Here is a 14,507-nt window from a genome sequence, read left to right as displayed (position 1 = left end):
GCTGGAAGCCGCTGGTGGCGTGGCTGGGATGGGCAGAGACACGATGGAAGCAGATGGTTTGATGGAGGACGGGATACAGCGCAGGTGCGTGGTGGGGCACAGGAGGGAACCACCAGTGTCCTCCTCTTCCTCTCCCCTTCTCCTGCCCCTCGCTCACACACTTCTCCCCTTTCCAGCACAAAGAGCCACCGAGAGCGGGCAGGTTGCACAGCTGGGATGGTGAGGATCCTTTTTTTTGACTCTTTGGGAAATCCTGGAGTTTCTCAGGTATCCAGCCACTTTTTTTTATCAAATGCTATTGTTAACAGTGCAAATAATTTTCTTAGAAAAGGGGTCACATTTGCAAGATAAAGGGCTATTAAGACAGGATAGGCTGGATAAAGTGTGTGCGTTGTTGTTATAAACATTATCTCGGTGACTTTTTATTTAATCAGTTCATCAGATTGGCTCATCCTTCTCCGAACGGTTGGGTTCGTCTAATTACAGAATGCAAATCACCCCTGTTCTCTCCACCGTGTTACTCCCACCAAGCACATTTCAACAGCCAGCACTTGTTCCAGCACCCATCATGCTGCGAGCATATTCACAAAGATTTCCAGTTTAACAGTGGTACACTAAGATGCCAGATATCCAAGGGAAAAACCTGCAGTCGAAATACCACTGCACATCCCTCATTCATGCAGGTGAAGACCTGCTCCCTGCAGGCCCCCCCTGAGCTGCCCTGAGACGTGCCATCTCCATCAGGTTCGTGAGCAGTCATCATCCCAGCTCACCATGCTGGGACTGGCTGAGGTCCCAGCATGGTGAGCTGGGAACACAAACCAGACTTTTCTTTCCAAGCATGGGGCAAGAGTCGAAGCATCGGTCTGCCCTGTTTGCTCATGTTCCCCCATGCTCAGAGCAGGGTCTCCTCTTCCTAGAGGAGATGCTCAGAGCACTGTGCTACTCTGAGGAAGGGGACAATATAGAGATGTGGCCCGGGAACACAGGGCAGGGATGGGGAAAGCCAAAGAGCAGGACAGGCTGGAGAAATGGGCTGACAAAAGACTCCTGAATTTCATGATGGACAAAGTCCTGCAGCTGAGGCTGAGAAAGTGTCCCTACAGAAGTTTTGGTGCACTCCTGCAGGGATGAAAGCCAGCCACATCCTGGGCTGTATTAGCAACAGCACAGGCAGCAGGTCGAGGGACATCCAGCCCGGAGAAGAGAAGGTGAAGACACTAATTGCTATCATCACAAACCAAGTGGATGGCCATGGAGAAGACAGAGGCAGTGTCTTCGTGGTGGTGCGCAGCAAAATGACAAGAAGCAACAGGCACAAGCTGCAGGAGGGGAACGTGTTACTGGGTACAAGGCTCAAAATTTTCACAAGGGTTTTGGTCAAATACTGGGACGAGGACCCAGAGTGGTGTGGGTGAACATCTGCAGAGATGTTCAAAACTGGACAAGGCAAGGCCCTGAGCAACCCATCCCCATGGTGGAGCTGGCCTTGGTTTGAGGAGGGGTTGGACCAGAGACCGCCCGAGCCCCCCTCCACTCTACATGATGCTCTCATGGTGCAATACTTTAAAGTACGTGCCCCCTGCAGGCATCGGCTACATGATGCCACTGAAATGCTAAGGCCAGCATTTCCAAAGAGTTTGAGCTGGAGCAAACTAGTGTGTAAATGATTAAGCAATTGAAAAGAATTACTTCAACTGCCAAACCATTGCACTTGTGCTCAATGAACATATAATCTTAATCCCTGTAATAAAGGCAGTGACCACACGACGCTGCAGAAGGAACACCTGAGCTGCATTTTAATTTCCCTGAAGTAGGTTATTGTACAACTGTGTCAAGGTAGCTCCACAAACCATCACCGGCATAACAGCAAGGGATGGCTTCGGGAAAGGGAGAAAACTAACGTGAGCACAAATCCATGATGATCTAATCAGGGCAGCTCAAAATAGTGAGATGGTCAGCAGGATTTACCTGGAAGCCTGTCAGGCTCCCATTAGACCAAAAAGATTTCCAGAAAGCAGACACAGACCAGTGGAAGAAGCTACCCAACATGGAAATCTGGGTCCCCATCCCAGAGGGGTCAGGGTCTTCTGGTGGATGGAAGGAAGATATTTAACAGCTGTGGCTGAAATGAAAAATGAAAAATTGCCGGGTGCCATCTGGCAGTCTGGTGAAAGCCAGTGAGGTCTGGAGGATCACGCCACATCGCATCCTTCACACCCCGGCTGGGTATCGTTTTGCCCTCCGCACTCCACCACTCCCAGCCCCGTTTCCCTTCGCTCCTCCGCTGGCGCCGACTCCTTCTGTTAAATGAGAGAAAATATTACTGCTAGCGTGGCTATGTACTGCTAACAGGCTAAAGAGAGAAGTGCATGCTGAAACACAGCTTGCACTTGCTTGCCTAGCAATTCCAGCTCTGGTTTGTTGTTTTTTTAATAATTATCTTTTCATACTTGCAATCCACCTTGGATGAAATGTGAAATGGGCCAGAGAAGAAAAGGGGCCAAGAGGAGGATGTGGCTCTTCCCTAAGCCAAAGCCATGGCCATGCCACGTGGCATGCCTCTGAAGAACTTTACTGGCACCAGAGGAAGGTTTTCCCACCCTGCTGCAGCCCCGCCATGATGCCATTAAGAGGGGACACCGCTCCCCAGCCCCCAGCGCCTGCTTCCCCCCCAGCCCAGCTGTGCACAGCCCCCAGCATGGCCCCACGCTTGCTGCAGGGCTGATCTTTCTCTTCCACCCCACCTTCCAGGTGGCTTTCATCAGCGCTGCTCCCATGTCTTCAGTAAAAATCAGGCTGGCGATGGTGAGGGTCGGAGCAAGCATTTTGCAGGAAGGTGTGGAGGTGCACGCTCACCAAGGGCTGCATCACCTTCTGCTCCTTGTATGCTCCTCGCATGGGGGGTCCTGTGCCTGGCACCCTCCTCCACCCACCTCCTCATGCTCTGAGGCCATGTTGCAGCAGCTCCTGGTTGCTTCTGCCCCAGCCCTGGTCCCAGCGGTCCCTCAGCTCCCCAGCTTGTCTGCTCTGCAGAGGCAGCATCTTCCAGGACAGTTTACAGCATGTGAGGGATAACCAGCTATTTCATCTAGTCACAAAAACACATTTCCAAGTTACAAAACGACTGCTCGGGCAGTGGTATTTCTCCATTTGCTGGTGCCATGAAGCCCAACAACGTGGCTCTGGCAGAGCAGCCAGCGCTTGGTGAGACTCTGCCCAGCCACTGCGTTTCGGGGCACAGCAGCCCTTGGCTCCAACGCCTCCAGAGCCCCCCCGGAGCCCCATTCCCAGGGGTACTTGACCACCACTCTCACTTTGAAGCCAATGGGACTTGGACACATTGGCACTCAGAGGCTGCCTGCCAAAAACCTGGCTGTGAACTCCTGAGCAGTGCCTACCACAGCTGGAACAAGGCGTGCGCTACACACACCAGAAAGCCCACGGAGAGTGATACTGCCGGTGTTAGACACACACCAGCACACACAGAGGAGCAGAAGGGACCTTCTGATCCCTTGACTCCATCTCCTCCTCTGCTGAGGGTTACCTACCAGCATATTTCATACACGGTGTTTTAATCATGTAATGTATTAATAACATAATTAAAGTCCAGACCATTTACTAAGTGACATATATTACTCTGATCACTGCTTTGATATATTAAAAATAGATTAACTGCTTCCTAGAGTTTGAGGCCAGGAGAGACAGTGGGTCTCATCTGGGTTGACCTCCCGCACATCCACGAGCCAGAGATTTCCCTTAGCAATCCCAACCTGTATTGAGCTCGCCAATTTAAGAAGCAACATTTGATTGTATATCAAAGACATTCGACATCAGGGAGTCCAGCACATCTCTCGGTGAGCTGCTTCAGCAGCTAATTACCCCAGTTGTTAAAAAAACTCATCCTTATTTCCACTGTGGGCTTTGGTAACTTCAAACGATTGCTGTTGGCTCCTCTAACACCTTAGGTAGTTGCTTGGAGCTAGCTCTTCACCACTGCCTGCATCTTCCTTCCTGAGATAATGATAACACACATTTATCTCCCTTTTTAACTACCTCAGTCAGTCTTAACCACCTTAACGCATGGAGCTCCTCTAGTCCCTCCTCACAAGATCTGTTTTCCAGATCACAAACCTCCCTGCTACCCAAATATGCTGGCAACAAGCAATCGGGGCAAACAGATGTCAAAATCAAGCTAAATGCTGCCAAGAGCAACGTGGGCCAGTAAGGATGTTCAAGGCAACTGCTTGGTCCTTCAACCTTTCATGGAAGCAATAAGCACTCACGGAAGGAGGTATCTCCCAGGCTGGGCCACCAGTCTGCTCCCGGGCAGCCACCATGTCTTGAAAGAAAGTCCTCCTTCCAGAAGAGCCAGGCTTCAAAATCTGTCTGAGAATAGCAAACCGACTTCCCTCCATTTTCAGCTATATTTAGCAAGGCCATTATTTATGGAGATGGCAGGAAATAATCCAGCCGGATCCAGACATAACTCAAAATTGGAACGAGGGTCTATAAAAAGATAAAGCAGAGGACCTAACGGGGAGCCAGTCATGGGAACTCGCCGTGGCTACGAGGGAGGGCTCTTCCAGCAGTGATGGAGCAACAGCACTGCAAACGCAAGCATGTGCACTGGGTCAGACCCGGGCCGTGGGGACCGATGGCGCTGCCTTCCCTCAGACGGCCATTCTCAAAACCCCCTTTCTCCAAAAAAAGAGTCTTTTCCAGGTTTAAGAAACATGATTTAAGAAACAACTTATGGCCCTGAGCCCATCCGAGTCAGGGAGAGTGACAGGGTCCTGGCACTGGCAGGGGGAGGCAGGGAGCGTCCTCCCTGCTTGCATTTGCTTCTCGCATGGCCCGTGGCTGGGTGCCTCCCATCCGAAAGGGGTTTTCCACTGGAGGAAGGGGATATACTGCCGAAGACACAGTGCCTTACAAGACTATACATATATATACATGAATATATAATCTGGCACTGCAATGCGTGCAGGGAGCAGATCATCCCTTCACCGAAGGAGGTCCCAGAAAATATCTGAGGAGGGTAGAAGACAGAACTGAGCTTTCATCATTCATCTGTTTCCCTCCTCCCCAGCACTTCATCTGACTGATTCTAATTAAACTGGATTTTGCTCTTCTGAGCCAGGAGAGCTTTTATTTTATTTGTTTAAAGACTGTTTCCTTGCCACCAGATTTCATCCAAATCTCCCTCACACGGAGTCCAGAGACGCACAGAGCATCAGCTGCTCCTGGGAGGATGAGATGTGCTGCAACACCATCCAGCACAGCACAGAGGCATCTCGCTCACGCCAGGATTGCTCTGAGCTGTCGCGCGCGTCCCGGGACACGGGAAACCTGACAGAAGTTTCTGCATTGATTCAGCAGACCTGGAGTCAGGTTTAATCTCTGTTGCTGATCTTCCCACACACATTTACTATTGAGCATTTTTACAATTTGACTCTATCCATTTGCACCCCTCGACCCCAAACTCTTGCACCCCAGGGCAAAACCAGCCCCCGAATCCAGAGACCAGCACACCCGGACACCAGACTCCCTCGCTCCCGCGATGCCGGGTGCTGCACGGCCCCTTACCTGTGGCATAACTAAGAACCGCGGGAGCAGAGGCAATCCCAAACGCTTGGCTGTCCGTAAGAGGCACGACGGCTGCTCCCCCGCCTCCGCACGCTCCCAGGTTTAGCTGCTGAAGCTGAAGTTCATCTCAGACCACTGCTGAAATCCCAGTGTAAACATCTGCGGCGTGAGAGGGAGGAGGAGATCGCTCTCCGGGGCTCAGTTAAGAGTTAAAGCTCTCAATGATCAGCTGGCTCCTGTAAAACCTCCTGGAGCGGGCGCGGAGGAGCGCACAGCTGCTCAGAAACGCCGGCCCCTGCGGCACCGCATAATTCCTCCCCTGTTCCCGGGGCCGCCGCGCTTCCCTCGCACAATGTCCCGAATTGTGCAGGGTTAAACCGGCCACAACAACACCCGCATTCACACCCGGCCGAGGCGAGCAGCGCCGCGGAAATACCCTCCGTCCCCGTGCCACCGCGGTGACATCTGGGGCCGGTGATCCAGAGGCTGCCCTTGCCGGCAGAAACGGGCAACCAGCCTTTCTAATGGGGAAAACGCTCTTGCTCTGAGTCGGTTTTTTTTTCCCCTCCCTCCCTTCTTTCATCCTTCCGATCCACTTGTTGGACCAGGGCAAGCATTAGGGAAGGGGCAGGTCAGCAGCGGCACGCAGACACTCCCAGCTCTGAAGCCAGCAGTCATTAATTCCCCCAGGGAGCTGAGTGTACCACAAAATAATAATCGTCATTATAAAGAGGCAGCCAGAGGCAAGGGAAGATCTCTCCCGACACTGTGTGACCCTGCTCCACCTCCCCGGGGATACAAAGCGCTTCATCAGACCCCGATCAAGCTGCCATCTGGGGTGGAAAGTGCAGCTCTGGGTTTCAGGTTCCCCTTTTCCAAACCCGCTTCTTTATAAAAGATACAACTGCAATAAAAATTAAGTCCGACGGACAACATTTTATGCTGGCATGAGGAACAAGGACAATCTTTCTGACATTTAATGTAATAAATACCGATGCTTCCACATTACTTTGCGCCAGCACCAAAAAGCCTGGTCGTTCCCTTAGCTACGGTTGCTTCTCCCAACACTGCACACTCGGGGCAGAGCCTCAGGGAGACTCTGGCATGTCTGAGCACAGTGGATACTCAATACATTTGTGATTGCTTGCTTTCAGGAGGCATTTAGAGCCATCCTAACGTCATCTGCATCTGCAGGTGGGATGTTCAGCACTTTTCATTATAGGAGTTGGTATAAAACATGGCGTCAGGGTGCACAGAGGGATGAATATTGCATACATACGCTTTTCCCTACGCCATACCTGGTGTTTACATACATTAAAAACTTCTCCTCGGTAGCTGCCCTGCTTATTTCCAGCTGAAGTCATGGGAAAATAACTAAAAGCTCTGCAAGGAGTGGGTAAAACATGTCCCAGTGGCCCCGGGGAAACCGTGCCGCAGAGGGGGCTGCCCTGGGTGCCGGGGGGCTGCACCCCTGTTTGCAACACCCCCGTGGGCGCAGCAACACCTCGCCCAGCCGGTACCGCGGCTGCTCCCCGGTACTGCGGTGACTTGCTTGTTTTGGGAACAGCTTCCCAGAGTCACAAAGTGTCAGCTCTGTCACCGGAGCAATCGCTCCCTGTGGTCCTCCCACCGCTGGGTCCCTCCTGCTGCCCGGGCATCCCTCCGGCCCCCACCCCGGAGGCGGTGGCAGTGCTCCCGCTCCTTTCCAGGCATTCACTGCGCTGCTCCTCGCTCCGCAGGGCACAAGGTGAGACCCTGGGGACACCACGCATCTCAGCGCCTGAGCCCCAGGTCCCCAGCAAACCCCCAGCCGGGGCCGTTCGGCACTGGGGAAACGGATGGGGAAATCTGCTCTCCGCTCTCATGAAACTCCCACGTTTTGATGAGGCGCCGCTTATCTGCTTAAAAACGCTCCGTGCCCACGTCGGCCTTCTCATTTAGCCATTTCTTCTCTTATAACTTGAAGTTCAGTGAAAGGATAAACATCATATTCCGAATACCTGCATTTTCTGCTTTATTAACCATGCAAGTCATGCATAATTTAAAGAGGAGGGAAAGTGCATACAGTACCTGAGTTTTTCTAAATATTATCTTGCCAAGAAAACAAGCTGGGCAAAGCAGAGCTGAGGAATTGTACATCTTGCTGGTGATTTTAGCAGCCCTGCTCTCCCCCCATCCCCTGGAGAAGCAGCGTGCGGCCCAGAGCAGGGGACGGTGGGCACCGGGCAGACCTGTGCCGGCCCTGGCTCCATCCCTGACCCGCTCTTCAGCCTCGGGAAACTGTTCCCTGTGTCGGGGCCTCAGCTCCCCCTTAGGTTCAGCTGTACGAGCAACCGACTTTTTAATCCCAGCTTTACTATTCAGAAGCAACAAAGTTTACGGTGAGATGTACAGCCAGACATCACGGGACATTAATTTGCTTTTTGGTGTGAACTAGGAATAAGCAAATGCGGACCACTTATTTTGCATTTAAAGGCACCAAAACAGCTCTCCAGTGCTGCCGTTCTGGGTGGACGTGCACGCCGCCGCGCCAGGCGCTGTGCCGGCGCTGGGCAGCGCTGAGCGGTCCCGCTCTCCACCTCCTGCGGTGCCAGAGGGGAGCCTCGGCGGCAGGCAGGCAGGCAGGGCCGGAGAGCAGCCAGGTGGAGCTCGGGCAGTGCACATCACGAGCGGGACCCTGTCCCAGGGACACGGGTCCTCCTGCGGGTGAGACAAAACCTCAACGGGAGGAACTGGGGAGAGGTCGGAGTGGCAGATGGCACCTGAAGTAGCACGCTCCTTCGCCTGGCAAAGCGGAGCAACACCCCGAGCCTTCCTTACGGAGGAGGCTGCTGGGGCTCTGCCCGCTCCCAGCAGAGCCACCGACATTTCAGATTATTGGCACAAAAGCAGGGAACAAGTGGGTTAAGTCAGCAAGACATCTTCCTAACTCTTGGAAGCAGAGCTGTGAAGATCTTGAAATCTTCAACAAGGGACAAAAAAAGTTGTTTAAATCCCACAAGCCTGTTTTTCCAAAGCAACAAGGACTAAGCGGGCTCCCTTTCGCAGGCTGGGACTCGCTTTTGCTAATGTAACTAATGGCACGGTCTTCAAAACCTCCTTTCTCAAAATGGCCCTGGTGCACAGAGCGGGGTCTTCGAGGCACTCGGGGCTGCCGGGAGGCATACCCTGGGCTTGGCTTTTTTTGGCAGAGCTCTGCCCGCTTTCTCAAACCAGCTTTCGGGAGTCAATGGAGAAACACAAATTCACATGAAACAGGTTTCAAATATAGTGCAGCCACATATGACTGACTTCACACCACTCGCTCCCCCCCTCACCAGCCCTTCACCCATCGTCCTTAACCTAAATAAGGTGTTACATTTTACAGGATGAAATCGCATCATTGCCAAACAAAAGTCTTACTACAAATCTGCATGTGACATCGCCCGTGTATCGATGCCGGCGTTCAGTCTAGGGCAAGCGCTCCCTTTCCTGTAGGCCCCCACAAAACACGCTCTGCCTGAACAAGCCCTCTCCTATTCACGACAGCAGTTGCTATTCCAGCGCATCCAACAATATGTGCCTGTGTGCCGGGGAAGGCAGGGAGCCCCGGCGCTGCCGGTGCCGAGATCTGCACGTTAGTAATGCAGCCACTGCGAGCAGAACCCCTCAGACATTTTCAATTACACTGAAATTTGGCAAAATTAAAAAAAAAAACAGGCGGGGGGGTACATGTCTAGCTGGGGCTGCCTTGCTGGTGGGAAGCAAATATTTTAGTGCTGAAACAGGCACAGGGGCTCGAAGCAGCGGACGTCAAATGAAGCTTTTACTGGCAAATTCGTGAAGTCTCCTCAACACCGAGTACCAGAGCAAATGCTCCCAGCAGCACCGCACCTCCGAGCCCGGCCGCGCCGCTTTACAGACCCCCCACCACCGGGCCGGGCCGGGGCAGCACCGGGGCAGCACCGGCGCCGGGGCATCACCAGGATCAGGGCATCACCAGGATCAGGGCATCACGGCGGCCGGAGCGCCGCGAGGGCAGCACTGGGACCAGGGCATCACCGCGGCCGGGGCATCACCGCGGTCGGGGCTTCACCACGGCCGGGGCTTCACCGGGGCTGGGGCATCAGCGGGGCCGGGGCATCACCACGCCCGGAGCACCACCGTGGCAGCACGGGGGCTGGGGCATCACCGGGGCCGGGGCATCACCGGGATCGGGGCATCACTGGGACCAGGGCATCACCGGGGCTGGAGCATCACCGCGGCCGGGGCAGCACCGTGGCCGGGGCCAGCGCACCGGGCGGCGTCCCCGCCGCGCAGCACCGCGGTCCGGCGGAGCAGCCGGCTCTCCCCGCTGCTCAGCTCCAGGTTTCGCCGAAACGGGGCCAACTTGGGGGCGGGGGAAGCAACAAGACCCGCGGCCCCAGCGCCAGACCCCAGGCAGCCGCCCAGCAGCCGGGTGCTGAAAGCGGAGCAGGGGATGCCGCCGGCTCGGCCCCGCCGCCCCGCTCCGCGGAGCCCCCCGCGTCCCGCTCCGCGGCGGCGATTTGCAAGTCACTGCCGGGGGGGAGGCCGGGGGAGCGGGGCCGCGGGGCGCTCCCCTGCGCGCCCTCCCGCGGAAACTGCGCGCCCCCGGCGGAGCACCGGGAAGTTTGCGGCCCCCCCCCCCCCGCCCCTCGCTCCGCGGCCGCGGGCGGGCGGGCGGCAGCGCCGCTGCTAACAAGTGCGGCGGCTCCGCGGCGCTCCGCGGGCGCGGAGAAGCCCATCGCGGCGGCTCCCACCCGCTCCGGGACCGGCCGGACCCCCCGCGCCCCCTCCCCGACCCCCCCCCCCGCCCCGCTTTCGGCCGTGCAATGTCAGCGTCTCATGGCAACGCCGCTGCCTCCGCTCTGCCTCCGCCGGCTCCCGCGGCGCTCAGCGGGGCCCCACCGCCCCCGCGGCCGCGGAGGAGGACACCCCCCCTCCCGCCCCGGGCGACAGTCGCGACAAGGTCACGCCGCGCCCCGCACTCACCGTACACCCCTTGCCCGGAGCTGCCCTCCAGCAGAACCGTCAGCAGCCCCAGCAGCCCGATCGCTACATCCATCTTCACGTGAGCATCCACATATCCAGCCCGGCGGTGGCGGGGGGCCGCGGGGGGGGAAGGCAGCGCAGCGCCCGCCGGAGCCCCGCGCTCCGCTGCGGCCGAGCCGCGCACGCCCGCGCAGGCAGGGCGGCGGGGGCAGGCGGCGGGCACCGCTCCGGTCCTCCTCCTCCTCCTCCGCCTCCTCCGCCTCCTCCTCCTCCTGCGCAGCGGGCGGCGCGGAGCGGCGCGGAGCGAGCCCCCCTCAGAGCGGCAGCCCCCTCAGGGCGCCGGCCGCCGCCGCCGCCGCCTCCCGGGGCCGCCGAGCGCAGCGCGGGGCCGCCGCAGCCGCCTGCGCCCCGCGGCCATCAGATGCCATCGCAGCGCCGCGGCCCACGCATGGTGCGCGGAGCCCCCCGCGGAGGTGGCGTCGGGGGAGGGCGCGGGGCCGCGGAGGTGTGTCCTGCTCTTCCGCGCCGGGAGCAGCCCTCACCGCGCCTGCGGAGCGGCGGCCGGGCCCATGGCGGGGGGGGCGGGGAGGGCGGCGGGCTTCCCTCTGCCGTGCGCTGGGTGCGTGTGCGCTGCGTGTGCGAGTGCGAGTGTGAATGGAGGGCGGCGGTGTGCCGTCACGTTGTGCTATACGTGCCGGCAGCCGGAGCCGGGGAGCCGCAGCCCGGCGACGTCAAAGCTGCGTGGCTCGCTGCTGCGCGCCTTCCTCCGCCTCCTCCTCCTCCTCCTCCGCCGCCGCCGCCGCCGCCGCCTCCCCGTGTCCTCGCGGCTCCGCCACCGCCGCCGGGCGCGCAGGGCCGCGGGCGATGCCAAGCCGGGACGCCGCGTTCCGCTCGGGGCCGGGATGCGCGGTGCGGTGCGTCCCGCTCGGAGCCGGGATGCGCGGTGCGGTGCGTCCCCCTCCGCTCCGGGATGCGCGGTGCGGTGCGTGCCGCTCGGAGCCGGGATGCGCGGTGCGGTGCGCCTCGGGCCCAGCTGCGCGGTTTCGGTGCCCCCGCTGCGCTCTGCGGCTCGGATGGGTCGCCACCCGGCGCTGGGTGCCGGTCGCAGGGATGCGCAGGGCTGCGCGGTGCGGACGGTGCGGGGCGCCCTGGGCCCGCGGTGCTTGCGCACCCCGCTGCCGGCTGCGGGCGGGTCTGGACCGGGCAGGGCTGCGCTCCCCGCCGTGGGGCTTCCCCGCCGGCACTGCGAGCCTGCTGTCCCCTCGTTGTCGCCCCCTGCCACCCCACTCCCTCGCTGCCCGCTGCTGGGGGCACCCCAGGGCTCAGCCCTCCTCCCAGCCGTGCTCTGCGCCACTGGTGACACACACACACTCGTGGGGTGCCGGGGGGCAGCGGCGCTGCTTTCCCCTGCCTCCGCTGGCGAAACACCCTGGGCTTACCCAAGATTGAGCGCCCCAGGGCACCGGGCTAAGGACACGGGGCTCCCACAGCCTGGTGTGACAAGAGGGGACACAGGGAGGGGGCACAAAGGGGACAAGCTGCTCCATGTGTCTGGCAGGCAGCGATGCAGCTGAGCACACCCCAGCCACTGCCCACCGCTGGGTTTTCACCTGGTCATTCCACCCTTCGGTGCTGTTTGGCCTCCATCAGGTATCTGAGATACCTCCCTGGTCCCCATCACCTTCCCAGGCTGCACTCAGGCTGCCTGATGTCCGTACATTTTGGGGTCCCATGGGACTTGGTGAAGGTCTCTTGCCTCCAATTTACCAGAGCAAACCAAGGACTTGTTTGGAAGTGACTGCCCCTGTCCTCTCCCCTTCTTGCTTGGTCCTGCAAGGATTGCACCAAAACCATGGGCACCTCGGACACAGTTACATTCAGCTTCCTCCTCTGCCTGCATCAATTAAGGATTAGTGCTCAAGGCCAGGACAAAGTGACATGCTCTGGAAGAAGCAATTGCGCGGTCAGGGTTTCTTGTGACCCCACTGGCACGAGGCAAGTCACTGTTAACAAGGCTTGGACTCTTCTAGCACCGTTGAGCGCTCTCCTGGCCACTGGTGACAGGGGCTGAGCTCCTCAGTGCTGCCCTTCCGAGATGATCCAATGCATTGCTCTGTTGAGCTTCCATCCCCAAAGGGCTCAGAGCCATCTGATTCATCATTTGGAAATACACGGATGGGTGCAAGGGGCTGGATTCGGTTCTTGCTGGGGCTGCTCCCTGTTCCCAACCTGGTAAGAAAGTGGGAGGTGGAAGGAGGGACGGGCGCAGCGCTTCTCCACACAAGCCCCGTGCCCACGGAGCGCAGGCTGGCGCTCAGCACTGGCTGGAGCCCATCACCGACCCGCTGCCAGCTGGAGCCTGTGAGGATGGCGCTGAGATTGCACTGTGATTGCGCTCAAAATATCGCGTCGCCCTCAAGAGACATGCTGTTCTGCGCCGCTCCAGACACTCTCACTGCCTCTGGCTGCAGTGAGGGTGTGACGTGTTCACAGAGCTGGCCCTGTGCGTAACCATTTCCTCTTCCCATAGGAAAGCAGGTCAGTGGGGGATTCGGGAAGGTTTTCTCTGCTGGTTGAAGGTTGGGAAGCCTTGCAGAGATCCACGCTGGTACATAGGCGGACAGCAAAATCCATGTGGTTGTGGCTTCGTTGCTAAGGCAGACAGCAACACTAGTGAACGCAGGGTAGTTCCTCCAGCGGCGCTGGCTCCTCGGGACAGATCATGCACAGCCCCTGGGTAGGTGTCAGCAAAGGTTGCTCCATGCGGGAAGCCAGAGCAGTGCAGCTTCCTTGCTCACAGCGACGTACTGGAGGCAACGGCAGACTCTTGCCAAGCAGCTTCTTACCTGACTGTAGGACGTGGCAGCTCCGTGGCCATTTAATGCAGGTTTCCTCCTGCTTCAAGTGCAAAAAGCCTTCCAGGTGTAGTGGAGCCGCTTATCCAGCAGAGGTGAAGGACTGCCAAGGCGTGGACATGTCTCATTCAGTGATGGGACATCTAGGGCTGAGGGGAGGCTGGGGCCTGTAGCTACCTCCTGCACAGCAAGTCCCAGGGAGGTTCAGCTCAATAGGCCCAACAGCCCAGAAGCCATGGGCACTGCTGGAGGATGGAGGTGGAGGTCCTCAGCTGCCATTGCACTGCTCAGAGCGTAGCAAAGCTATTCCTTCCATGAAACCATCCAAATGCATCTCACCACCTTCACTGGCTGGCCTCCCTCTTTGAAGGGAGTCCCAGATTGCATGTTTGGGTCCATCTTATGCTCCTTTTTATTTGTCTTTGAGTTGCAAGGAGAATTTCGGGTAATCTGCCTCAGTAGATATCCAGAGGTTGCACTCACAGTGTGGCCTTCAATAGCTCACATTCAACCTTCAGTTGCCTTTTGTCTTTTTTCTACCTTCAGCCTCTCCATCCTGCCACACAAGTGCCAAACTGGCCCTCAAAGCAACAGCTGTGCCACATCTGGGCTATGGTCATCCCAACCCAACCCAGGCTTCCACCCAGGGCTCTGGTGTCCCCCCCAGCTATTTTTCCCACCAGCCTCCTTTCTTACTCCTATGGTCAACAGCCCCACAGCACGGAACATGGACATATTCCAAAAGCTCTTTTGACCTTGTGAGGGCAGTGCATGTTTTCTTCACCTGTGAAGCCCCATCCGTGGCAGAGAAGCCCAGAGCCCAGCCCTACCCTTTCATGTTGGAGATACTTCAAGTGGAGTTGGAAGGAAGGATGTGTACCTTACTGTCTTATTTTTGTAGGTTCAACATCAACAACCCCTGAAGAGCTGGTCCTTCTCACCCTATTTCCAGCCCTTACATGGTTAAATCCAAGGTCCTCACAGCAGAGATATACATTATTTGATCCTGAAGGCTGAAATCATTAACTGGCTGCTGCTCTACCCTCTGGAACAGCCATTAGAAGGGACGCA

General features: G+C 57.6%; 1 protein-coding gene across 1 annotated transcript in view; it reads right to left on the bottom strand.

Moving 5' to 3' along the window:
• MDGA2 (MAM domain containing glycosylphosphatidylinositol anchor 2) overlaps positions 1-10,739 on the bottom strand; it is a 388,481-nt gene extending 377,742 nt beyond the window's left edge. Inside the window, exon 1 of the mRNA XM_087746923.1 lies at positions 10,582-10,739. Coding sequence (XP_087603049.1) covers positions 10,582-10,654 — 73 coding nt within the window. The 5' untranslated portion in view covers positions 10,655-10,739. The remainder of the gene's footprint in view (positions 1-10,581) is intronic.
• Positions 10,740-14,507: the final 3,768 nt, after the last annotated feature.

This window comes from Nipponia nippon, unplaced genomic scaffold (genome assembly GCF_047370975.1).
Source record: "Nipponia nippon isolate SJK-2023a ecotype South Korea unplaced genomic scaffold, ASM4737097v1 scaffold_11, whole genome shotgun sequence".
Lineage (NCBI taxonomy): Eukaryota > Metazoa > Chordata > Aves > Pelecaniformes > Threskiornithidae > Nipponia > Nipponia nippon.
The sequence above is the reverse complement of the archived record's forward strand: the minus strand, read 5'-3'. Positions and strand labels throughout refer to the sequence as shown.